The sequence below is a fragment of the Lynx canadensis genome, chromosome F2 (genome assembly GCF_007474595.2).
Source record: "Lynx canadensis isolate LIC74 chromosome F2, mLynCan4.pri.v2, whole genome shotgun sequence".
Lineage (NCBI taxonomy): Eukaryota > Metazoa > Chordata > Mammalia > Carnivora > Felidae > Lynx > Lynx canadensis.
The window spans coordinates 33,804,304-33,830,837 of NC_044320.2; the positions used below are offsets into that span (position 1 = coordinate 33,804,304).

At 35.4% G+C, this 26,534-nt stretch overlaps 1 protein-coding gene across 1 annotated transcript in view; it reads right to left on the reverse strand.

Moving 5' to 3' along the window:
* Window positions 1-26,534, reverse strand: part of RIMS2 (regulating synaptic membrane exocytosis 2) — a 615,364-nt gene that overhangs the window by 310,807 nt on the left and 278,023 nt on the right. The window contains 1 exon segment of the mRNA XM_032591921.1: window positions 16,631-17,556. Coding sequence (XP_032447812.1) covers window positions 16,631-17,556 — 926 coding nt within the window.

Sequence of the window (26,534 nt, forward strand, 5' to 3'; positions counted from 1 at the left end):
AAAAAAAAAGGATAATTAATAAACCTATCAACCATACCAGCTCCTCCACAGCTTATAAATTTCTTTCACTTTCCTGTTTTTTTCATCCCAAACATCATGTATTTAACTCTCTCAAACATATCCAAATGAATACAACTGAGATAGTACTTATCTATTTCTTGGTAATAGAAAACATAATTTAAACCTTAACTTTCTAGTTAAAATGTAAGTACAGTATTAACCATTTTAATGACAGTGTTTTAAAAAATTGATAAATTAATTGTTGGTTGTAGACATATAGGGAACTATCAGAACTTGAAGTACAGAATATTTAAACTGAGTGAGAACTATCATTTTAGCATTCTTCATAACAGAAAATGTCTGGGGAAAATGTATGTCAAATAGAAATTACTGGAAAGTTTTTACAAAGAATCAGGCTGACAGGTAAAATGAATGATGATATTACTAAGTCAGGAAAACACATTTTAGAACAGTATTTTTAGTATCGCGTTATTTTTATTTTTGTTAAAATAGATAATATTAACCCATTTTTAACAACCATGGGTTAACAACCATGGTTTTAACCACCAGGTGGAGTAACTGCTATTATTCTAACATGTATTTACAGATGTGGCAAATGAGGTACAAATAAGTTAAAACATACAAAACAAAACAAAACTGCTCAAGGAACTGGGATTTTAACCCAGGCAATCTGATACCAGAGTACAACTTTCCTAATTGAGTCACTCATTGTTTCAGAAGAGAGGTGGTATCGTTGACTTTATAAAAAAATGTATATATAGAACAAGTCCAATGAAATGCAAAATATTACAACATGCAGCTTATAAAGACTCATTTCAAAAATTTCTCGGGGCGCCTGGGTGGCGCAGTCAGTTAAGAGTCCGACTTCAGCCAGGTCACGATCTCACGGTCCGTGGGTTCGAGCCCCGCGTCGGGCTCTGGGCTGATGGCTCAGAGCCTAGAGCCTGTTTCCGATTCTGTGTCTCCCTCTCTCTCTGACCCTCCCCCGTTCATGCTCTGTCTCTCTCTGTCCCAAAAATAAATAAACGTTGAAAAAAAAAATTTTTTTTAAAAAAATAAAAAATAAATTTCTCAAACTACAAATTTCTTAAAGTTAAAGAGTCTTTTGTCATTGTATATGCCCTCCTCCCCTCAGTGCTAAGCACTGTCTGGCAAATGATAAGTACTCCATAAAAGTCGTTCCTACTGACACAATGCTTATGTTCCACTGTGTAGAATCACCACCTATCCCCATCCCATACTTGTTTTGGAAAATGCTATTTAACCTTCAAAACCCAATGCACATGGCACCTCCTCTACAAAATCCTCCCTGAGAAGTCAAGGTAGAAGTCTCTCTACTTTCTCTGAATTACATCTAAGTTTAGTTATTTTCATATCCATCATATTTTATTGCTCTTGTTTGCTTACATGCTTATCTCCCAAGGATCATGTTATGTTGATCTAATGCATAGCACTTAGCACAGCACCAGTGCAATGAGCACAAAGTAAATAAACAGAATTTGAAACCTGGGTTTGAGAGAGTGTTGATACCACAATGCTTGTTTAACTGAGGGTTAAGCAGAAATTAGTTTTCTTCTAGCAACACTGTATATTCTATATTAAACTAGCTTCTGGGTTTGTTTGTTTGTTTTTTAAGTAAGCTCTATACCCAACATGGGGCCTGAACTCACGACCCTGAGATCAAGAGTCACATGTTCAATCAACTGAACCAGCCAGGCTCCCCCAAACTAGATTCTTATATCTGAAACCTAATAGTTGTCTCTTTAATGACTTCTTACATTAGGATTAATTCTAATTTTCCTTTCTCTTCTGTAAATCTTTACATGGCATTTACAATGGGAATATTAATTATTTAATTTGGGTCTTTATTCTTATGAATATTTTCAAAATCATATTTATACAATTTTCAACAACTGGAAGCCATTACAAAATAGAATAAAATTCAATAACTTTATAAAAAAATATTAAGCATGGTTTCTTAAATGTTTTCATAATAAGATAATAAATTTTAATGTGCTGACAGGTATAATTCATAGAACTAAATAGTTTGTTATCCTTTTTTTTTTTCCTGGACAGGTTTAAAAGTGTTTCAATAGCTAATGCAGTGAAGGCTATTACTAAGAAATAACATGTAAATTCAAACATAATATCCAGTGACATTATATACTTCCAATTAGCTACTTAACATAATTAAAATGATGTGAAGTAATGAAGGAGACGTGAAATATTTTTTTGTGGTAAATAGCTCTTTTTTTCACATAACTTATTGTGAAGTTAGGTAACATAAGTTGTGTGTCAGGTTAGCACGCATGTACAGTGTGATCTCAAAATATCTTGCATCTTGGGGAAATTCACATTTAAATTTAAAACTTAAATATAATATTAATTTCAATATGAATTCTACCAAAAGGGAATTTTCAGGCGCAAGAGAGAGGGCTAGGCATTAGGTTGTATAACATCTTATCCTTTTTCTCTCTAGTTCTCAAGGTAGCCTAATACTAAACAGAAAGTCCCTATAGTAGCCCTTCTAATTTTCTAACATCAGAAGTGTTTCATTAATAGAACCTGTTCCTTAATATGTGGTTTATATAAAATAGACTTATCTTTCAATGAGGATTGGATTAAATAAAGTGAGATGCAATTTATTAGCATACCTAAAAAATAATAAATATTGACGGAAGACACCACACAAAAATGTTAAGTCCGTGAAATGGGAATAGGCAACAGAGAAGCAGAAGGAGAAAAGACTAGGAGAGCAGGAGGGAAAATAGGCGGCAGAGAGATAGAGAAAAAGAGAGCAGAGAGGATGGTGAGGGGCATCTGAAAACTATAATTGCGGCACAAATTTCAGAAATAGGTAATTAAAGAATAAAATGTGAGGACAAGAATTTTTTCAGAACATAGCTAAGTATAATTAAGTTATAGAAACAATTCCAGGTGACTCCGAATAAATTAGGTGAAGACTATTTAGTCTGCGTTTAGTGTGTTTTTGTTCACTATTTCATTTGGGTAATTCTATCAAAGTGATTGTCAACCTTTTCAATTATGGAATAGAAATTAGACAATGGTCAGAACATCTCATCTATGTTTGAATATACTTGCCTAACCTATAGTTCAAAATGATCTTTGTCTTGTTTGAAAGATGTTATTAAACACTTTTTCACCACAGACAAATGTAATCCAATATGGTAGTTTTCGTAATACCAGCATTACACGTGCATCCATTTGACTTCTTAATAAATAGACAGAGAAGGGAAAATTTTCATTTGGCATGCCAAAAAAACATTTATTATTTTACATATTTGCAAACTAATATTTGAATCTGGAATTTTAATTCATTTTTGTTTTTTAGCTTTTGGAGATGGAAAGCTTTCTTTTGAAAACTTAATTTTGTGCTAATGGCCATTTCATAATATACTGAAATTCCTTTTTTAGATAGAGTGGCATTGCATGTGACAGAAAAAAAAAATCAATGAGGAGACTACCTGATATACTTTGATATGACTATTTCAAAAAATGTTTGGGTAAGTAATCATTTAAGCAGCCTGTTTACAGTTTTCTCAAGGAATAAAATATTGTCCTATTAGGTTCCATATCAATGTTAGTCTTAGAATTTCCTGAAAAGATTGCTACCATGTTCAATACTCATTACCAACTTGTAAAATATCCTGGGAAGTTATGTGATCTGTGTAAGCCATACATACTAAAAGAAGATAATAAATGAAGGACTAATTTAATTTTATGTGATTTAAATCAAGTATGAGGGAAGATGAGGCATAAAACATGAAAATTCAACACCTTAGAAATTTGATGGAGTTGTGAGAAAAATGTTATGGAGAAAAGAATGCTGTTATATAGTTGTTTTTTTTTTTACATGTTTTAGGCATTAAGCATGACCTAGTCTGTACATAAGATGATATTTATAATATTTTTGATATGCACCCTGAGATTATATGGGGCAGGGGGATGATCACTAAAAATGGAATACAGTAAGACAATTTAATCAACAGAGCTCCCTTTTTTCATGTTTATTACACAGACATTATAGTCTGCCACACTAATGAAATCCTACATGAAATTTTTCCTACGAACTATTGCTCTGACAAAACTTCTAATTTATCCTTATTTCTTTCCAGTTCTATACGTAAAAGTCATTTTAACATAACAGATATAACTTTCAATTGAGCTTCTAAAAAAGTTTACAATATATCCTGGACAATTTTCCTTGTTACCATGGTCTCCACAGGTGATCAAAACTTCAAATAGATATCAGTGGTGTGATTAATTAACTACCAGTTTTCTGGGACAAAAACAGGCCCTGTTTTGTAACATTTGTCTATCTCTATGGCGCAAATCCTTCCACGTCAGCTAATTTTGAGCTGTCATCGAATGTGGAGTTGAGAAGACACGCATACAACTGGTTCTCACAAGCTGGTGCAAGCCAGCTGGATCACACTATTTTAGGACATCTGAATTGTTCCCACTTTCGCACTATTCTAATCCTTACAATGAATATCTCTGGCAGACAAATTGGTTATTTATCCAACAGTCATTTCCTATCCCCTTAAAATGGTGAATGCTAAGCCAACCTTGATAGTTCTAAGTCTTTTGTCAGTGATTAGTTTGGAGCTGGCATGAGTAGCAATTATGGTGCACACACACATTCCCCCCCCCGCCACACACACACAAATTATATATATATATATATATATATATTCCATATATATATGGAAAAGTCTACAGAGGAGACCTCTAGAAAAATTTCCCTCAGTTTCAGAAGGGTATATGAGTAAGTGATGCTTAAAATTGTTATATCCGTCTTCAAAAATAACAGGATAATTTTGAGAAGAAAATCTTATTGGATGCTGCTGTATACCATCCAGAATTGCACTCATTCCTCAAGCTGCCCCAGGTGTTGCATGCTCAGTGCTTAAGCTGAGTCCTTCACCCAAGAAATATATCCAGGCCAAAACCTGCCTTGCCCAAAGTCATGCTCCCTCCCCAGCGGGTAGCCATGTCCAGCCCTTCTGACCCCTTTGTCAATTAGGTCATGTCTGAAGATCTATCCAGCTTCAAAATGGGGGTTTAGCTGAAGCACCTGTCCACAATTTAACTTCTCCTTTCCAAGTCTTTCTGCCCTTATTCCCTCACAGTTGTTGTTACCAAGTCATCCACTCATTACAGTAGCAGTCCCCAAGTGGACAGACTTGGTATTTGTAAAAACTAATGTCCCTGAGCCTGTGGGGTTAAGGACTATCAAATGGGAAAAGTTATGTGAAAGCCTCTGAAAATGCCCTCCCCAATCAGCAAGGAGTAAACTAAAAACCAAGGATTCAAACCTGATGGCTCACATTATATCCTCCCTTTAATTTACCAGGGTGGCACCTAAAAAACAGATGCATCAACACATCCTGGAAATGTCAGTGGAGTACTGCAAACTCCACAAAGTCATGGCCCTGGTTGAGGTTGATATGCCAATGTGGTATTCTTTCTAGAGACAATTAATATGGACTCAAGTATATGATATGAAGTCACTGAAGTAGCAAATGTGTTTTCCCATCCTTATCAAGAAAGACTAGAATCCTTCACATATTCCTGGAATTGACAAGAATGCATATTGACAGCCTTCCCCAGAGTTATACTAATTCTACTGTCTTCTAGCATAATATAGCCCCCAAAAACTCAGGCCATAGGGACCCCCCACAGAACATCATATTGGTTCACTATGTCAGTGAGAAAGAAGTGGCAACTATATTGGAGAACTTGTTTAGACACATGTTCTCCAGAGGGCGGAAGAGAAGTCCTACAAAGATTCAGGAGCCCATAACATGAGAGAAATATTTAGGGACCCAATGGGCATGGGCATGGCAGATCACCCCTCCAAAGCAAAAGAAAAGTTCTTACAACTTGCACCTACCACCAATGAGAAAAAAAGCCCAATGGCTGGTAGACAGTCTGTGGATTCTGAAGGCAACATATTTCACACTGGAGAATACTGGTTTGATTCATTCACCAAGAATTACAGAAGGTTGTTGGCTTTAAATGGAACCCAGAGCAAGAAGCAGCTCCAGATTAAGTTCAGGCTATAGGGCAAGCAGCCCTGACACTGGGCTATATGATGCAATAGAAGGTGTGCTATGAGAAGCATCAATGGTGGGGAAAGACGATTATGAAATATATGGCAAGCCTCAATAGGGGAATCAGGATGTACACTCCTAGGTTTGTGGATCAAGACCATGCAGCCTGCAGAGGAGAATTATACTGAAAAATTGCCCCTGGTATGCTCCTGGCCCCGGTAGGGACAAAGATCTGATCAAGTGACCAAACGGCCAGAAGTGCCCAACATAAGCTAAGGTCTGTCAGGCTCAACAAATCAAAAGGTTGGACATGCCAAACAACAATCTGTTATAAGATAGAAACGATGTATCCATGTTTGAGCATAAGTAAGACCAGGGGATATAAGTAAACTGCCTGTGCAGATAGCCCAGACTTACATGCCAACTACTAGTATCATGGGAATGAGTACACACACACACAAATCTGTGTATCACATTATTAAAGCTCTTATGGTAGCTAGACTCCAAGGATGGTGCCTTAGTGAACTGTCTCAGAGTGTTCATGCCCTTTTGTAAACCTCTCCCGTTATATGTATTCTAACTTGTTTGTAACCAATAGAATATGTCAAGAACGATGCTGCATGACTTCAAAGCTACGTCAAAATAAACAGTATTTTGTAAGTTTATCTCTGTCAGCCCTGGGCCACCATATAAAAAGTCCAACTAACTAGAAACTGCTGTGTTGAAGAGACCAGATGTACGCATGTGGGTTCAGAATCCCAGCTGAGCAGTCTTCCAACCATGCCTGCCACGGTGCCGGATATGGAAGTGAAGGCATCTTGAACCAGAGCAGCCCATCCTACCAATGAAATTCTAGCAATTAAACTCAGTAACACCACACGAAGAAGAAATACTACCCAACTGAATCCTGTCTGAATTCCGCACTCACAAAATCATGAGAGGGAGGAGTCCTGGCATGAAGTATTAACTAGTTCTCTTCATGAAAACCAAGTACAAATCTAGATGAGATTATTAAAAACAACAATTGCATGGCTGTGGAAATCAAAGACACAGAAAACATTGTGAAACACTGCTGGAAGTTCAGATAATAACAACAGAAGTCTATTACCTTCTTACCTGGGATTGTTCCCAAAACCCTCTTCTGGCATAGTGCATACAAAAGAAGGGGTTTATAGAAAGGATCTATAGCAGTGTGGGGCTGTCTGGCAGGACCAGAAGCTCTGCTCCCATACCTTTTCTACTCGATTTGGGGTAGGAATGAAAACCCATGGCTCTGTCACCTAGAAGAGGCAAAGTCAATAGGAAACAAACAGAAAACGAGCAGTTTTACTAGTCTAAGACTGCAGTCCCATACAGGGTAAATGGCAAACCAACCAGAAATTTTACAGGGAGACACTGGAATCAATAGACCCACAGAGAAAATCTAGAAAAACTGTCCACACTTTCAGGCTGACTAGGAAACGATATCATGTTCAGGGAGATGTCCAAAGAGCCTGGCAGGAAGTAAAACCTAAGAGTGACCTGAGAACTGGCTGAACTTTGAAGGTGTCCCCACACTACACACAGATGGATTGGCCAAGGGTAGAAGCCTTACAAACTCAAAATACTTAAAAGCATGACTTCTACCCAAATCTTTGGCTAACAACTAGTCTACGCAGACACAGGAATGACCTGTAGGAAAGTGGACACACACACACACACACACACACACACACACACACACACTTTAGTAAAACAAACTGAGCAGGGAGATCAGTAGATATATACCACAGTGGGGCCAGATTTAAAATGAAAAAAGAAAAGAAAAGAAAGTCAAGACAATCCTCAGGAAAATGAATAAGAAATCAGAGTCATTACAATACATCATTTAAATGTCCAGTTTTCAACCAAAAATTATGAAGCATGCAAAGAAAGGAAAATGTGACTCATAACCAGGAAAAAAAGGACACAAAAAAACTAACTCTGCGTGAACACAGATGTTAGATTTAACAGCTATTAAAAAGGTTTTAAAGCAGATATTAAAAATATGTTTAAAAAAACCATGTCAAGGAATCACAGGGAAATATGATGACAATGACTCAATAAATAGAGACTCGCAATAGGGAAGTAAAACTGCAAAAGAAAAGAAATGCCAATTCTATCATTAAAAAATACAGGGGTGGCTGGGGGGTACAGTCAGTTAAACATCTGACTTTAATATTGGCTCAGGTCATGATCTCATGTGAGTGTGTGAGTTCAAGCCCTACATGGGGCTCTGCACTAACAGCACAGAATTCTGTGGTTAGAATTCTGTCTCATTCTCTCTGCCCCCCTTAAAATTAATGTACTTTAAAAAGAGAAAATTAAAAAAAATTAGAACCACATATTTTCTGTTTCCTTAGTAAAATTTGGAGAGTCACCCTCTGCTACCATCTCAAGAACAGGATAAGAGACACAAATTCCAGGTTAATTAAACCCTAGGTGTATATGTGTGTGTGTGTGTGTATATATATATATATATAGAGAGAGAGAGAGAGAGAGAGAGAGAGAGAGAAGACTGCACACCAAGCATGGACCCAACACAGGGCTTGAACTCACCACCCTGAGATCAAGACCTGAGCTGAGATCAAGAGTCAGACACTTAGCCATTTGAGCCACCCAGGCACCCCAAACCCTAGGTATCTTTAATTACAAAGCACAGGTTAGCAGTCCCATGGTAAATAAATTTTTTCTTTAAAAAATTCTCAACATGTGCAGGATGTGCTGAAATAAAGTAGCTTATAGAATCATCTCTAAGAATAAAATTTAGGGGCACCTGGGTGGCTCAGTAGGTTAAGCTTCCAACTTCAGCTCAGGTCATGATCTCATGGTTTGTGAGTTCTAGCTCTGCACTGGGCTCTGTGCTGACAGATCAGAGTCTGGAGCCTGCTATGGATTCTGTGTCTCCCTCTCTCTCTGCCCTTCCTCGGCTTGTGCTCTGTCTCTCTCTCTCAAAAATAAATTTAAAAAAATTTTAAAGAATAAAATTTAAAGCTCAGTCTGCTCTTTGACACTGCACATAAATACACACACACACACACACACACAGACACACACACACACACACTTCTGAATATGTGTACTGTTTTGTAAAATATAATCATTTTATATTTGCATTTATAAGATGTAAAATTCATTTGGCTCGAAGAGACTGGAAAGTATTTAATTCATATCTATCTATTCTTAACCCACAATTTTAACATCTTTTATTCTCTTTTAGCCACTTCTTTATTTTGACACCCTTCTTCTTACATATAGTCTAAATTGTTATTGTTTCAGTCATTGACTAAAGTTTGTGATTTTCATAGATCCTACTATTTTATTCAACAGTCCATTCCATGAATTATTTATAATTATTATTTCAAGATTTGTACAAAAGTATCAGGAGCATCTTAGATTCCTATGAAATTAAACCTTTACCTTTATTTCATTAGGTTCTCTGTTAATAAAACTAACATCAATCTTACACAGCAGGAATCCATACTTGAACTTTATTATGTCAGGCTCACTTTAATCGCTTCTGAAAGAGTTCTTAACAAAGCTAAGCCCCATAAAAAGAGGCAGATAATCTGTTCCAGGGAGAATGGGGTTATATATGGCAATAATTTGAGCTATGTTTCTGCTTTGAAACATATCCCAAATATTTCCTGAAAAAGCTCTTCTCAGGGATATATCCTAGAAAGGAAAACAGATCGCTTCTAGCATGAGCTAACAAAAACAAAATCCACACCCATGTATAATTTTCTTGGATGAGCCAGCTAGCATAAATGCAGTCAAATTTATAGCACAAGCTCTTACTTGTGTTCCATAAAAAAGCAATTCTAGGGTCATAAAAATATTTTCATATTTCATGTTTCATATTCTAGTACTATAGATTATTGACATTTAATATATCCTAGTTGAACCAAATAAAGAATGGATGAATGAATTTATTGAATACTGCTTGAAATATTGAATTAGTCTTAGACCCAACTTTTCTATTTCAATGCTTTTTTAACTCAAACATAATTGGCTTGTGCAGCATTAAAGGCATTTTGTTCTATTATGTGTATCAATGAATAATTTGTTTTTCACAAAGCTTTATATTTTTCTATCTACAAAACATATTTCATCATTAGTTTTTTAAATTTTTTTAAATGTTTATTTATTTTTTGAGAGAAAGCTTTATTTATAAAGCTGATTTCTTAAGAGTTTGTTTTTCATACTTTAAGACTCATGCTTGTATCTGGAGATTTGCAGTCTATCTTCCCTTTTTCCTGTTCTGGGTCTGTTCTCCAATTTGCTCCACCTTTACATCTCCACTCACTCCTTCTCCAAAATAAGTTAAAGGATGTGCTACTTTCAAGAGTCTAATAATTGAATCAAACATTTTCCTAATTTATAACTTAAAAGATTGCCATATACATGTATGCTAACATTTACCAGCCCAGTCCCTCAAGATTTTACAAAGAAACAAAAGAGATCTGTAACAACCAAGTAAAATAGGTCAGGTTAGAACCTGAAAGACAGAGGAAATTCAAAGTCTTCACAATGATCTCACTGCTCTCTAAAAAAATCAAACTGAATTTTGTGAGTTGAGCAAATGACTGACAACATGACTATGTAATTAAAGTGAAAAACACATTGCATTATAATACTAAGATTAAAATATATCAAATAAGAAAATGTATTGTGTTTACAATACATCAATTAGCCACTGAACATCATCCTTAGACCTTTCTCCAAGTCTAGAAGGAGATGGGGGTGGAGGGAAGGCAGGAAACACTAGCATCAAGTGAATCACAAAAGTATTGTATAAGGGAGTAAAGCTTTAAGACATTTTTGGCCATAATCCACAGTAAGGAATATATATTTTATATTGTGGGCCTGTAGAGAAAAACGATTTTACAGATCAATTATCCTTACTCGGTGCACTCCAGTCTGATATTTTCTACTCTATCCTATTCCAATCCCTCCCCCTGCTCTGTCTCTCTCTCCCTCATTCCTTCCCTCTCTCTCTGTTTTGTTTTGTTTTGTTTTGTTTTGTTTTGTTTTGTTTTGTTTTAAATGCTGGCCATGACTCTCTCATTTGATTCTAAAAGTGAGGAGAGAAGGAAAATAAGTGAACAGGATAAGAATGGAAGGTGGAGGTGGCTTTGGGGGACTTTGCCCTACAAGGGATATGTACCAATACCTGGAGATATTTTAGATTATCATAACTGGGGGTGGGGATGATACTAGCATCTAGTGGGTAGAGGCCAAGGATGCTGCTAAGCTCCTTATAATGCCCAAGACAGTCCTGCAAAACAATTATCCAGCCCTGATTTCAATAGTACTGAAACTGAGAAATCTCCTCTAGACTAGACAAAACTGGAAAGTCAATACCACTTTTTAAAGGTTATGAAGGGGCGCCTGGGTGGCGCAGTCGGTTAAGCGTCCGACTTCAGCCAGGTCACGATCTCGCGGTCTGTGAGTTCGAGCCCCGCGTCAGGCTCTGGGCTGATGGCTCGGAGCCTGGAGCCTGTTTCCGATTCTGTGTCCCACTCTCTCTCTGCCCCTCCCCCGTTCATGCTCTATCTCTCTCTGTCCCAAAAATAAATAAACGTTGAAAAAAAAATTTAAAAAAAAAAAATAAAAAAAAAATAAAGGTTATGAAAAATATACTTTAAACTTCAAGAGAGAGATCTCACAATTAGATTCAGAGGTACTATGACATCAGCAATCTCAGACTTCTCTCCTTCCATAATCCAAAGACAAAAAAAAAAAGAAAAATATCAGTTTGCAATTTTCTAACCCAACACAAACTATAAGGAAGTAATCAATATAGCACTGTGAAAAGCAAACTATGTCCTAGTTAAGAGGTAAGTGTTACAAAACATGGAAATCTTTCTTAAGTCCAAAGTACCTATAATACAGTGGGCTTATATTGCTAGTTATTTTAGACTCTCAATTTCTTCAGGGTAGAAACTATGTCTTACTCATCTCTGTATTTTCTACTAGGTCCAATTCAACATCTTGCAAATTATAGACACTAAAAAGCATTTGGCTGAAAAAGGAATAAGTAGGTGCCTAGTCTTTAGCAACACATTGGATTTACGTCTCAAAATTATATCTCAACAAACTAAAAAGTATATTCTTCTTAGCCTAAAAATACAAGCATAGTTCAACATGTGGCAGATCCTAGAAGAGGCAAAACCAACATAAATGACCACAATCCATGTAACCATGACTATACACTCATTCAAAACTCTTGAAAGTTGTCTCAAAAAAGTCTTGATTATTTTTGACCGTCATGGAACATTAGTAAGTAATCTAAAAATGTTTTTAATATCTATTTTTCGACAAATTACCAAACAATGAACACACTATCACATTAGTAGATAAGGAAACAGATCTAGAGTAGTTAAATAGGGAGGAGAAGATCATTCAGTTAATGAATTTCACAGCCAGGATTTAAATTCCTCTGATTCTAAAACCAATGCTCTTCTCCATAAAGAGCTCTTCTCCATTTATTGTTTCATGAATAATGGCCCAATCACTCATAGACTGTAATTATCAGCAGCATTTAACAGAACTTAGTGAATGAAATGACATCTATTATAAGTTTGAGTGAAATTCTGTATATTTAGAATAATAAGATCTATCCAAAGAGACAAATGACAAATGAATAAGACAAGAGCCAAAGCCACCAAAACACCAATAAAGGTGAAGTTAGGGGAAAAAAGAAGGAGGAGGAAGAGGAGGAGGAGGAGAAGAAGGTGGCTAGCCAACAGGACAGCAGAGGGGAAAAAAAATTAAACTATAAGCTTCTTCTGAATTACAGAATTTTATTATTTAAAACTCAGGAAAGACCCTGCTGTTTTGTAGATGCTGTAATATGACATACAAGGGCCTGCAAAGAATCCTTCTGCAATAAGAATGCTGCCTGGTGCTGTCTATACAATGCTGGTTAATACTTTGTATTATGTGATCCAAATTTGCTTTCCACATTTTTGAAAGGTTGTGCACAAGAATGAAAAGAGACAGAAATGTAAAGACAATGAGAAAGATGTCTGAGTTGTTAAACACATTCTTTGGGGTCATTTAGTCTAGCGATAATAAAGCAAGGAAATAACTATCTTTTAAAAGTTGGTTGATCCTCATCAAAATGATGTGTCCACATATAAGCATATGGGGGGGGGGAATGCTGCTAATGAAACCTTTTTAATTATTAGGAAGAATTTTCAAGCATTAGTTAACTACCAATGATGGCTATGAATCATAATGTTAGATATCTTTATAAGTAGCATATTCCAAAATCAGACTGATACTTTTTCCACAAGCAACCAAAAATGCCTCTCTCATGATGAAAAGTCATGACAAAGTTTAATCTCTGTCCCAGTCTCTCAACAGCTATAACTTCACCTCCCTGAATACTATTATTGGGGGTAATATCCAACAGGAAAGTGTTATTTTATTTAAATTTCTTCCTCCAAAGCTGAATTATGATTGTTTACTGGAAATACATGTTGGGAGAAACCATACCCTGTAAAGCAGATTATTAGGCAGATGAGAAGGAGAACCATGTCTAGGTGTCTACCAGGAGTTCAAGTAAGGGAGGATACAGATGTGAATGACATTTTGTTTCTTTCTGTATTTGATAAATGTTTTAGTTCTACTAAATAGCATAACATAAAATTTTCATTCAACTCATATAGCTTTTTATTTATGTGAGATTTTTATGTGTTTATTTCTTATATCTTTAAGTAGTAAAACTGAAGACATTACTTTAGCAAAGAATAATAGAAGTACGTAACAGAATCTAAACTAATCCACTAAAGATAACCAAGCTATCTTTTTCTTACCTCTTAATATTAAGATATACTCAGACAAACATGGAAAACGACCAAACTAAAGACTACTGATTATACTTAAGGAAGTATTACAGCTTGTGGGAAATAAACTTTCTATATGCTCTATGATAAAATTAAGATCTATAGTTTCTTCTTGTAGATCTATTTTAATAAACACAATTTTCTTATTATTTATAATTTCCATGCAACTTGTATGAAATGAGCGTCTTTTTTCCTCACTGTATTTACATTTTGTCCAAGCCCATTTGTTGAATAACTTACCCCTTCCCCTTTGGTTTGTGCTACTCTCTATGTTTTTATCACTTATTTGTTTTAATATGCCACTTTGGCATAAGGATTATTTTGAGCAGAAGGCAACTGAGAAGAAGCAGATACAAGAAAAGCTCCTTGCACTCCCCCTATTAGCCTAAAATAGGTATGATATAAATCTGTAAATGTGTCCCCTCTGCCCTCTCTATAAGGAAGGACAGAAGTTAATTATTCTACCAGGCAAAAGAAGGCTCCAGAGAAGTCTGAGTAACAAACTTTACTAGGTAACCCTTATCTTCTATTAGTTCACTCATACGTTTATCTTCCTGTGATTTGCTACCTAGAAACTCAAAGTCCCTTTCCTTAGTCTTTTCATTTCTCTAAAAATTTACTGTTCTTTTGTTAAGATACTATAGAAACCCAAGTTCTAACCACCCCCTTTAAGTTTCAAGTAGCTGGAAGCTCCCACGGGTATGCACAATCCACATAATAAACGTGTTTCTCTCTTAATCTGTCTTTTGTCGGTCTAATTTACCATCTCTAGTCCCCAGTGAGCCTACAATGCACAGAGGGAAAACAAAAAAAAAGAGTTAATATTTTTCTCCCGCACACCCTCCCTCCAGATTCACTTTTAAAAATAAAATACAGGAACCGATTGGGATTATGCCTAAAATATCATTAACCCCAAGACACTGTTTAGAAAAAACATGCATCTTTACAATATTTAGCCTTCCCAGTTAGGAACATGAAATGAATACCTACTCACTCAATGACTATCTTCTTTTATGTTAGTCAGTAAGTTTTATAGCTTTCTTATTAGTTTTTTAAATTTCTTACTGGTTATTTTTAAAATCACATTTTCTGTTTTTTGGGCAGAATGGGAACTGCTTTTCATTCATTGTCCTAACTAATTATTTTTGGTGCAGTACAAAATAATTCCATATTAATTCCATATCTAGCTGCCTTCTTGAATTTATTGATTCCTGGTGATTCTCATGAAGAAGTCGACTATTCATCAAAGGTGCCAGAAAACTGTGTGTGTGTCGTGCAAGAGGGTGGGTGATATAGGGGATTCATGTTAGATACTCACCTATCTGGTATATTTTGGCATACACCAAAATAAGTTACAAAAAGATGAAAAAGTTAAAGTTTAAAAAAGTAAATAATAAAAACATGAGAAAATACACAGCTAAATATTTAACTGATTTGGGGATGAATAAAGAGTTTCTACAGATAAAAGAAATGGGAAAAAATTACCATAGATGCAAAAACAGCTATATTAAATTCAATATTTCCAAATGGCCACAGAAAACTAGTAGAGAAACATCAAAATGGGAAATACATTTCAAACAGATGACAGTTAAATGGGTAAAAATCCTAACCATATAAAAAGCTCTTATAAATCAGTAAGAGAAAAACTAATTAATACCCAATAGGAACATGGGCAGGAGAAATAAAAGGAATGAACAGACAATTCATAGAAGATAATCAAACACCAACAAACATATAAAACATTCAACTGCACAACCAAATTCAAATTAAAATGACAGAGAGAGAGCATTTTGTACCCTATGCAACTGCAAAGATCTGGTATCTTGAGACAAAACTTAAGCACATCTGACAGGAGTATGGAGCATTATAACCTTTCTGGAAAGCAAGTTGGTATTCTGAACCAAAAGTTTGTAAGAATCAAAGCATGAGTACGTATTTGTGAAATTCTCAGGTATTAGACAAAAGTTCTTATATAAAGATAACCATTATAATATTATTTGTGCTAGCAATTGGAAGCAACTGCAATGCCTCCCAATAAAGGAATAGTTAGTTTGTGGTACACATCTATATAATAGACGATTAGTGCAGCCATTTAAAACGTATTTATGAAGAACATCTAATGGCTTTGGAAAAAAGCTTATGATATGATATCAGTTGAAAAAATCAGAACAAAATTATATATATAAACATGTAAAATATAATGCATAGGAAAAAGGGAAGAAATACAACAAAATGTTAATGGTTATATTTGGGGGAAAAGATTATGGATAGTTTGTATTTCATTCATTACACTTCGAGGAATTTTTCAGCTATTCTAGAGTAAATACATATTGTTTCTTGCCAAAAGAAACACATACAAAATGCTAATTTACAACTATAGGTAATAGGTATTTTTTTAATACAGCATCAAGTGATGCAAGAAAATTTTCAGAAACAAAGCAAAATAGATTTAAAAAAATCAATAGACTTTTCTTCCACAAGAATAACAGAAGATATCCACTTTTGAAAATTTTTATGTGAATTTTTTCTTCACATGGCCAGCACCATTAAGAAACTTCCAAAGGTAGTAATATCTATTAAATGTCAATCACCAACACAGCCTAAAAAGAAACCCTCATGGAATCAACTACAGCTAAAGTGTGATTGGAATCCAGTGCTTACCTTTCTCACTTACACTCTCACTTTCAATCTCCACATCATCACAACTGGTGTATTCAGGCGTGGAAGCTAATTCCTCCTCTGAACTGCTCAATGAAACCTGGCGCATTTTACCTCCTTTCTTTGATTTATGAGGCTTTGGTGGTGGAGGTCTCACGGACTCCGACTGGTCGGAACTGAGAGAATCGTTCCTTAACATTGTTTCCATCTTTTCCCGTTTTGTTTTCCTCACAGCAGAGCTAGGATCTAAGTGGTGCTGTTTCCGTAGTGAGTCAGTACGTCTCATGTCTGGTCTATCAATTGGTATTGGACTCCTCCGCGGGGTGGGAGGACTATGGTTTGTGGTCCTTTGTGGATAAGAACTTGGTCCCTGAGCCTCTCGAGTTCTTTCCATTGAGTAAGATCGCTGATTTTCCATGGCAGCTCTACGTTCAGATATAGATCTCTGCCTTGATGGTCTTTCCATCCTCAGCATAGAAATCCTAGAATCTTCCAGTTCAGCATTTGCCAAAGAGACATCACTATGCCTTCTCTCATGCCTCGCTCGGGACACTTCAGCATGAATACGCATTTGTTCTTCGTAGGGCTGTGGCTTTACTGGATACCGGGCCAAATTCGGATCGCTTCGATAGCGCGCCTGGTACTCCTCCTCTCTCCTTTGCCTTTCATATTCATCTCTGCTCTCCACATCCTCATCATCTACGATATATTCTTTGGAATGCCTATGACTTCTCCTGTTGGAGTCCCTGTAATTTATATGGTCAGACTCTTCGTAAAACTGAGGTTCACGCTGAGACCTCCTATCAGCATAATCTGATGGAGATCTAGGCATGGCGTTGTCTGAAGTAGCATATTGTGAATATTCTTCTCTTTCTTCTCTTTGGTCGTATCTTCTATTCTGATCTCTGGATACTGAGGGACTTCGTGTCCTAAGTAACCAAAGAAAAAGACTGATGAGAAGAGCAACGTCTAAACAATTCAACGTTTTACTGATTCACTGGCAGGTTGACGAATTATATTCAGATAGTTCTTCTACTTTAAAAAAAAAAATCTTTTTACAGTCATGCCATAATAAAAGTTTTACTAATATTCATTTTATTCAGTTCAAATAGGAAATTTTAAAGGTACTTTTGATATGGTTCTTCAATGCCTGCACACTACATATGGAATATACTTAAACGCCCTGAAATAAGACAGCACCGTACTCTGCTTCTGCAAAATGGACTTTACTGTGATTTCTTTGCTTTGCTCGATACACTTCGACCATCTCCCAACTGCTATTCAGAGGCTCTCAAAAATTCCACCTGACATTCTATTCTTGACACCTCAATTTGAAGTCACTTGAAAATATAATGAAGCCAAACTGATTTGGCTCAAGAGCTGAATACTTTCTGGCTAAAACTAAACGCTGGCTCTTAAAAATCATTTTTCATTCATCAGCTACTTATATCACTCCTAGTACTGGTTCAGCTCAATCTTTATCTTAGCATTATATCTCCAACTTTTCTTTACTGTTCTAACTTGAGATACACAATTAAAAAACATACTGAAAATAATGACTTATTCATCACAGAAAGAAAAAAAAATCTTTGTAGAAGTCAGAGAACTGCTATTTTTATTCCATCTTCACTGAGATTAAGGCCAGCTCAATGACACCTCTCTTTGTCATCCCATCTGACCCCTCATACTTCCTTAGAGCCTCAGAAGAACAGACCGTATATTAAGTTCTCAACCTGCACCTCTAACACTAGTACAACATAGTGGACCCTGTAATCATACAGAATACTCTTTGTCAACAAGATATTCACACTGTCCTCTTCCCTGGTACAAACCCAGCTAAATGTCAACCACTAGCCACGAAAAGCAGCAGGGAGATGACAGAAGTTGAGAATTACTATTACAAAGACTTTTGCCAGGACATATGAACGGGAGACGATAAAAAGGCAGGGTCAGTTGAAGTTAAAGATGACCAACACTGGATAGCTCAGTTGTGAATTTCTTACACGATGTGTGTGTGTGTGTGTGTGTGTGTGTGTGTGTGTGTGTCATATATACATACATATTTTTTGGCCTAAAAGCAAGAGCAGAGAAAGGATCCAGGTGGAATAACCCAACCCAGGAACAGCCTCCTGCACCTCTACAGTTTTTGTGTCGTCAAATCTCTTTCCCCTCTATCTGAAATGCAGCCTGCCAATGTACCGATTAAGATTGGTTAGTAAAAACAGGAGTCACTCTAGGTTTTCCAGGCTTTAATACAGTGAGGGCTTTAATACAGAATCAAAAGCCACACAACGGAACCAGCAAAGGTGTGAAGGCCAGAGAAGTTAATGCTGCTGTTCTTAGCCTGAAGAACAAAAGACAAGGGTTCTCAAAATGTTCATTAGGAAGCTGCTGTTAATCTCAAGAGTCTTTGGGGAGTTTGCCACCAATTATTTCAGCTGCCTACGGCATGAGGGTGGTCAATTAACAGGAGCTTGCCAGGAGCCACGGAGACTTTCACATCTGCCCGTGTGCCTGCCAACAACTGCTGCTGGACAATAACGGCTTCTGTAACTCTTCCACCTTTCAATGTCACACAAAGGTATAGCCAGGGTAAACTGTCCCCAGAACCACAAAGGACAAAGTATTACAGAAAATGAACGAACTGGTCTGTTTTCCTAAATGTTTTATGATTAGGCAAGTGGACGTGATTTTTTTTTACATTGATATGTAAATGTACACTTACATATAAAACATTTAGGACTTGAATCTTTTTGGTTTTGCTACATAAAACCATAGACTCCTATGGTTTAAAATATACAATCAGGGGTGCCTGGGTGGCTCAGTCAGGTGAGCGGCCGACTTCGGCTTAGGTCACGATCTCACGGGGCTCCATGAGTTTGAGCCCCTCATCCGGCTCTGTGCTGACATCTCAGAGCCTGGAGCCTAATTTGGATTCTGTGTCTCCTCTCTCTGTCCCTCCCCTGCTCGCCCTCTCTGTCTCAAATATAAACATTAAAAAAATACATTAAAAAATAAAATACATAATCAAAACAGAGCACTCAAAATAGAGCATAAACCTACCTAATATCCTATATATGTATGCCCATTATACATAATTCCTTTTACTTTTTTGTCATTTTTTATACATATAACGAAAGAAAAAAAATAATTTAGCATGGTGGCAATGTGTCATAAAAAGAAGAGAATTAAGGGATCTGAGTTTCTTGGTTCTGTTTTTGTTATTAACCAGTTATTTGAACCTATATGGCCATTTAACCTTTGAAAGTCTATATTTTAGACTATACACATTAATTCATATATTATTTTAACAAATATGTATTAGGTAAGAACTAAATGCCACATACTATAATAGAGATTAGGAATAAAGAAATGAAAAAAAAAATTAAAAAAAAAAAAAAAAAGGGGCGCCTGGGTGGCGCAGTCGGTTAAGCGTCCGACTTCAGCCAGGTCACAATCTCGCGTTCCGTGAGTTCGAGCCCCGCGTCAGGCTCTGGGCTGATGGCTCAGAGCCTGGAGTCTGTTTCCGATTCTGTGTCTCCCTCTCTCTCTGCCCCTCGCCCGTTCATGCTCTGTCTCTCTCTGTCCCAAAAATAAATAAACGTTGAAAAAAAAAATTAAAAAAAAAAAAAAGGAATAAAGAAATGATAAGAGAGGATCCTTGATTTTGAGAAGGCGCATGATTCTAAAACTCTTCCATTTCTCAGGGACTATGATCTTATAATACTGACACCATAACTTCATCAAGTTAATATGCCTAAATGAAAGCTTTAGGGATAGCAAAAAAATAATGATACTTCTGTCAAAATGTCAAAATTAACTGTGCCAATTTTCAACATATTCACATCTCTTTAACTGGCCACTTATATCTACTTACTATATTAAAAAAAACTAACTGAAATAAAAGATAATTTCTCTAGAGAACTCTAAAGAATAAGCAATTAAATCAGTTCCTCTAAACTGACCATCTAACCTCCATTAGATGCATACTTTATGTCAGAAATTCAAATACATTTTGGGGTGTTATTTTTTTCCAACCTCAGTCAATAAATATATTTGTCTCTAAAAAGACAGATTATTCATAAACCAAATATAATATCAAGAAATCATATTGTTTCAAGAGTAAGATTCTAATGTTTCTCAGATAAGAAACATAAGAAAACGATCTTTTTAACTTCATTTATTTTTGAAACTTTTTTATTTGAGTATCGTTGACACACAATGTTACGTAAGTTTTAGGCATACAACGTGATAATTCAACTTCTCTATTTGCTATGCTGCGCTCACCACAAGCGTGGCTATCATCTGTTACCATACAACGCTATTACAATATCATTGACTACATTCTCTACGCTGTGCTTTTTATCCCTGTGACTTTTTCATTCTGTAACTAGAAGCACGTATCTCCCACTCCCTCTCGCCCACTTTGACCATCACTTAGAGCTCACTTTTGTGCCTTTGTATTTCCCCAGCACACATTCTATTCCCCATTCTATTTACAATTACCTAATTAGTGTTCTGTATTGTCCACTGGACTTTAAATTTTGATCCAGGAAGGACTGTGTCTATCATACCTTTGTAGTTCCACTATTAATTCATTCGCTGAACAAATACTTATTTAGGGCTTAATATGTACCAGCTATGATTCTAGTTGCTGGAACTACATTAGAGAAGAGACACATAAAGTCCCTGCCCTAAATAAGCTTTCTTTCTGGTAGGCAAGACAATCAGCAAATAAATTAGGCACTAAACAAATAAAGGCAATTCCATACAGTGGTAAATACTACGAAAGAAAATTGAAACAGGGCAAATTTATGAAATGTATCTGAAGGAAGCTACTTTTGGTAAGAAATGTCTTCCTGAAAAGGTACATTTGAACCAAGACCTCAGTAATGTAGGTACACTGAGTGCAGCCCATTTATATAAAATATACAACTTCATTGGAAATGTTTTGGGTGTTCTCATTCAGTTACTATCACTTTAGTTTTTGTTGTTGTTGTTTACTGAAAACTGTGTTATAAAATATAAAATCTACCAAATTCTTGATTGTTTGATATAAATCACGGATTTTCCATGTAGTTCATCTCTAGAATCCATCTAAAATCAGCCCATCAAGCCTCCTCCTGTACCCCTCCTTTTCAAAAGATTTCATGCTCTCAAACTGAGAAAATTCCAATTCCACATTATACTTGATCCCAGTTGGGAGTCAAAAGAAAAATGACCAGATTAAATCAGAATGAAGGGGTATTGGCTTTATAATATTATTAAAAAAAACTTACATGCCTTAAGATTGTTAATACAAATTAATCTCTAAAATGTGGGACCTAAGGCCATACAAGAAAGTAAAATAAATAAATAAATAAATAAATAAATAAATAAATAAATAAATCAGAAAATGCTAACAGAGAAATTGGATATTTTGAAGGCAATTCAACCTAACAGTGGCCTTCCTCCTCCTTACTATACTTCTTCCCTAAGTAATCTTACCCATTTCTATCCAGGAATGTTTATTATACTCTAAAGCAAGAAGGTTCATTAGGAACAGCAACTGGGTCTATGGACGCTGGCACATAATAGATGCTCAATAAATATCTGTTGAATTAAAGAACTGGTTAATTCTCCCTTAGATGATCTCTACTTTTCATGATATGCTCTTTCCTTCTATACCCAAACCCACCAATTTGCTAAAATAGTCTAGTTATTCTCTTTCCCCTACTGCTGTCTTGGCAGTGATAACACTATCAGGGAAAGGAAGGAACTGCTTTTCTTAGTAGTGCATGTTGTATGTTACTTTGGCTTTTGTTGTTGAGCTTCAAAATCCAACAATTGTTTATAAAACGATTTCTTTGGCAAATGTACTCTGAGTGTCAATCACTTTACAATTAAACATTTAAAACAAAACCTCTTTGTAAATTAGGGGATGCTAGTAATACATTTAGCATCACACTTGGTGTTATGGGACAGAGGGAGGGCGAAGAAAAGAAAACATGTCATTCCCTGAGGAATGAACATAAATTTTTGAAAGTAAGTAGAGTACAAATAAAGGGACTATAGTGAGCCTTTACAATAGAAAAAATATATTCTATTTTATTGGTAAATAATATTTATCATAGAATTCAGTTCCAAAAGAAAGCCTATTATTAATTAGCACTTAGAAAGTCATCTAAGTGCTAAATCATACCTTAGAAAAATTGAATTCAACATTAAATCCAGCAATCACATTGTTCTAGAGATTATGAAATTTGCCTGAAGCATCTGAATCATCCTGTAGATGCTGATTTGTACTGGATTTAAGTAAAAATAGAACAGTACTCATGATTTCTGAAATTGGGATAACTATTGTCACTGTTACTTAACATGAAATTAAGTTTTTAAAGATGCATTTTAAGGTATAGTATCTTATAGTATATTAAAGCTATGCTGGGAGCGAGGCAAGTTTTATTCTACGACTACTCTTGTCAAACAATGAAGAATCTGCTATCACTTAGTCCAAAATATTAAAATATTCTGTCAAATAATTTTACCAACTAGATCATGAATTACTTCATTTTTACTCTCCTTTAAATTAAAACTGCTGTGTTTTCTTAGACACCATGTATTTTTTTCAGGAACTGAAGAAAACCTATGAAAATTCAAGTACTATATCACTCATCTCCATCTTCCCTACTGCCCTTTATAAGCAAGTCTTAGCATTTATTCTTATCAGGTAGAAAACATCTAATAGGTAAAAGAATATAATGATAAATTATACAATTCTCTAAACAATCATAAAGGATTTAACACTATTTCACGCACAAATTATAATTCAGAAGAATGGGACAATTCATCCAAGATGTTATATGTCACTTAATCCTTCCAAGACGCTGAGATATTAAGAGGCAGGATCCAAAATTATGCCTTTCTTTAGAATAAAATGTATTTGTGACATCATATGGTGCCTTACTTTTTACCTCTATGCTTCAATCAATCCCTATTTCTGATATAACAATATCAGTATATATATATTTGTATTCACTTTATATGTGCCTCATATCTGTTCATCTTACCTCTTTATTGAAATCTAGGTTATCACAATTATTTTCTCTCTCACCATATTATAGGGGAGCATTTCTGTTCATTGCTTGTAATTATTTTGTCATATGGACTATTCAATCTATTTCTAAATATTCTAGCTATATATTCACTATATCCTCTATAATAAATGTTACTCTGATTAGAGCAAGAAATTACCAAACAGTCTCTTTAAAGCTCTGTGTCTAAAACTCAGATTGACTGATAGAAAAACTCCAGATAAAGATTCTTTCCCAATTAAAGTCATTTTCAACAATTTCCCAAAGGCAGTCTCAACTTACATGCTGTGTAACAATTCATCATGTTTCTACCATATTTACAACTTTAACCATGCTATGTAGTTTGCGTTATTATACCACCTATGATAGCAACTACATATACTACAAAAAAAAAATCATTCAGGCTCTGAAAATATAATCTGGTATAAAATATTTGAAAACATTTATAAAGACAGTGAAAGCTTACATGGAAACTTAAGCTTTAATATTTACATGTTTTTAATTCTTAAGACCTATACAATTTTTAAGAATCATGATATTGAAACTAAAGAATTTGAAGACTGTTAATTTCTTCAAATTCAAATTTTATGCTATTCAATTAAGTACTACCTATAAGAAAGTCTCTTACTCATAACCTTTATTAGTAGAGATCATTAAACTACTGTCATTTATAAGTAAAAGAAGAGAAATGATATTTGAAGAATCAATAACCTGAAAAAACCCTATCTTTATAAAAGCTTTATAAAGCATGGTTATTGCTAAATACATTTAAAATGATTTATTTTAATTCTACACAATTCTAACCATATAGTTTAAACATAACATTGTAATCAAATTTGGAAATTTGAAGCCATTAAGACACATTAAATCAAGGAATTAACAGAAATACAGGATCCTGTAAAATATGAAATATATAGACTCTATTCCTAGAATTTCTACAAAAAGCTTTTAACAAATCAAACAATTCATATTCATCAAAAAAACACACAAAAAAGACCAAACTTTTTTTAACACAACATTTAACACATTTTTATAGTTTTACCTTGTGTTCAACCAATGCACATCTGTCCAGCATGAAGCATCATTGTTGACAAAAATACATCAACACTGTGCCAGGCAGTGCTTTCATTTAATCCTTCTCTAGCTCTAGCAAAATCATAGGATCCATCCTTAATCAGATGATTTGAAAATCTCTACGTGCTTACAATCATTTTTTTTTTCCAAAACTGAATTACTAAAAATTTACACACAAAACAGCACTCATTCATGGATGGAGTCATAGAATCCTGTAGTGATGAGCCTGTTAAGAAAAAGGTTACTCTGTAATGCTGTTACTATGTGGCTGTATATAGCTCCAGGTCAAGTAAGAATGTACCCTGTAAGGAGGATTACGGTACTTAGCTGATTAGTGCCTCACAATACTGAATACCAAATGCATCCTACATGCATGGCATTTGTGGGGACTAGACTTAAAATGGACAGATTGAGAAATCTGTAAACCACGTTCACCTACATGAATTACAGTATTTCTAAAATAAGAGATATCATTGTGTTTGTTATTGATGTCCCCCCTGTGCTGCTGTCACTTGTAAGATGTATGGTGACAATAAAAGTCATTGATGGTTTAACAAGCCTATTTGATAATTTCTTTTTGATTATTCAATAAGTTTCTTAATCTTCAGTAAAAAGAGAATGCTTCCCCAGAGGTATAATGGGAAAGGGAATAGCAGTCAGTGAGTTTAATAAAAAATAATGGGTTCCATGAACTAAGAAGTTCATCAGACACTGAGTTTAAGTCAAGTTTTGCTCCCTTTATCACTTACTCTCTCAATGACTCTATTCGGTCACTCAAAAAAAAAAAAAAAAAAAAAAGTAAAGACAATAACACCACAGATTCCTTTCTACCAGAAACTAATCATCAAGATGTTAATAACTTCTCAGAGTTATATGTAAGTGATTCCACATAAACTTATATAAAACTGAGGAAAGGCCAGTGTTTGAAGAGTGGGGAAAGATGCAAAACTACTGTGCTGGTTTTTGGTCTCCTGAATTTCAAGTTTAAATGAGAGTCTAGGAATATGTGGTAGCACCATTCAAACTATTTGTGCAGTATTCATCTACACGATTCTCTCCTAGATTTAAGTCTAAATCTTGGAGAGGTTGTGGAGGGGTGGCATGGACAGATATAGTAATTTTTACTCACTGAGATTCCTGATAAAGATTTGTAGATTATTGAAACAAATGCGATAAAAATTCATGATCACTCATTTTCATAGGAATGTGAACAATAACAAAAGTCACCCATTTAGACCCCATAGCTCGTATTAAAGTGGAAAAAAAAAAAGATTCCACAGAATACTGTGATTCTTCCAAGCTGATAAGTCCAGAAGATTTCACAGTATTACAGTTGATATTATGATAGCAAAGCTTCCTCCTTTATTTTTCCTTCCATTCACTTTGCCCACCTCTGTGAGTCCTCTCAGCAGTGTTGTCCCAGCTATAACGTACACTCTCTGTTGCCAGTCATCTCCTCCACCATCAACCTTGTTTCCTTGTCCATTCAGTTGTCCACCACAGACCTTCATTCGTATCATTCCTAATATGTTTCCTCTCTATCAATCTTTCTAGGTCTCCAGTTTATTTCTCCCTACACTTCGGGAGTCGTATTTTCCTTTTAGGACTATTTTCTCCATTAAAAAAAAATTTTTTTTAATGTTTTTATTTATTTTTGAGACAGAGAGAAACAGAGCATGAGCAGGGGAGGGGCAGAGAGAGAGGGAGACACAGAATCTGAAGCAGGCTCCAGGCTATGAGCTGTCAGCACAGAGCCCGACACG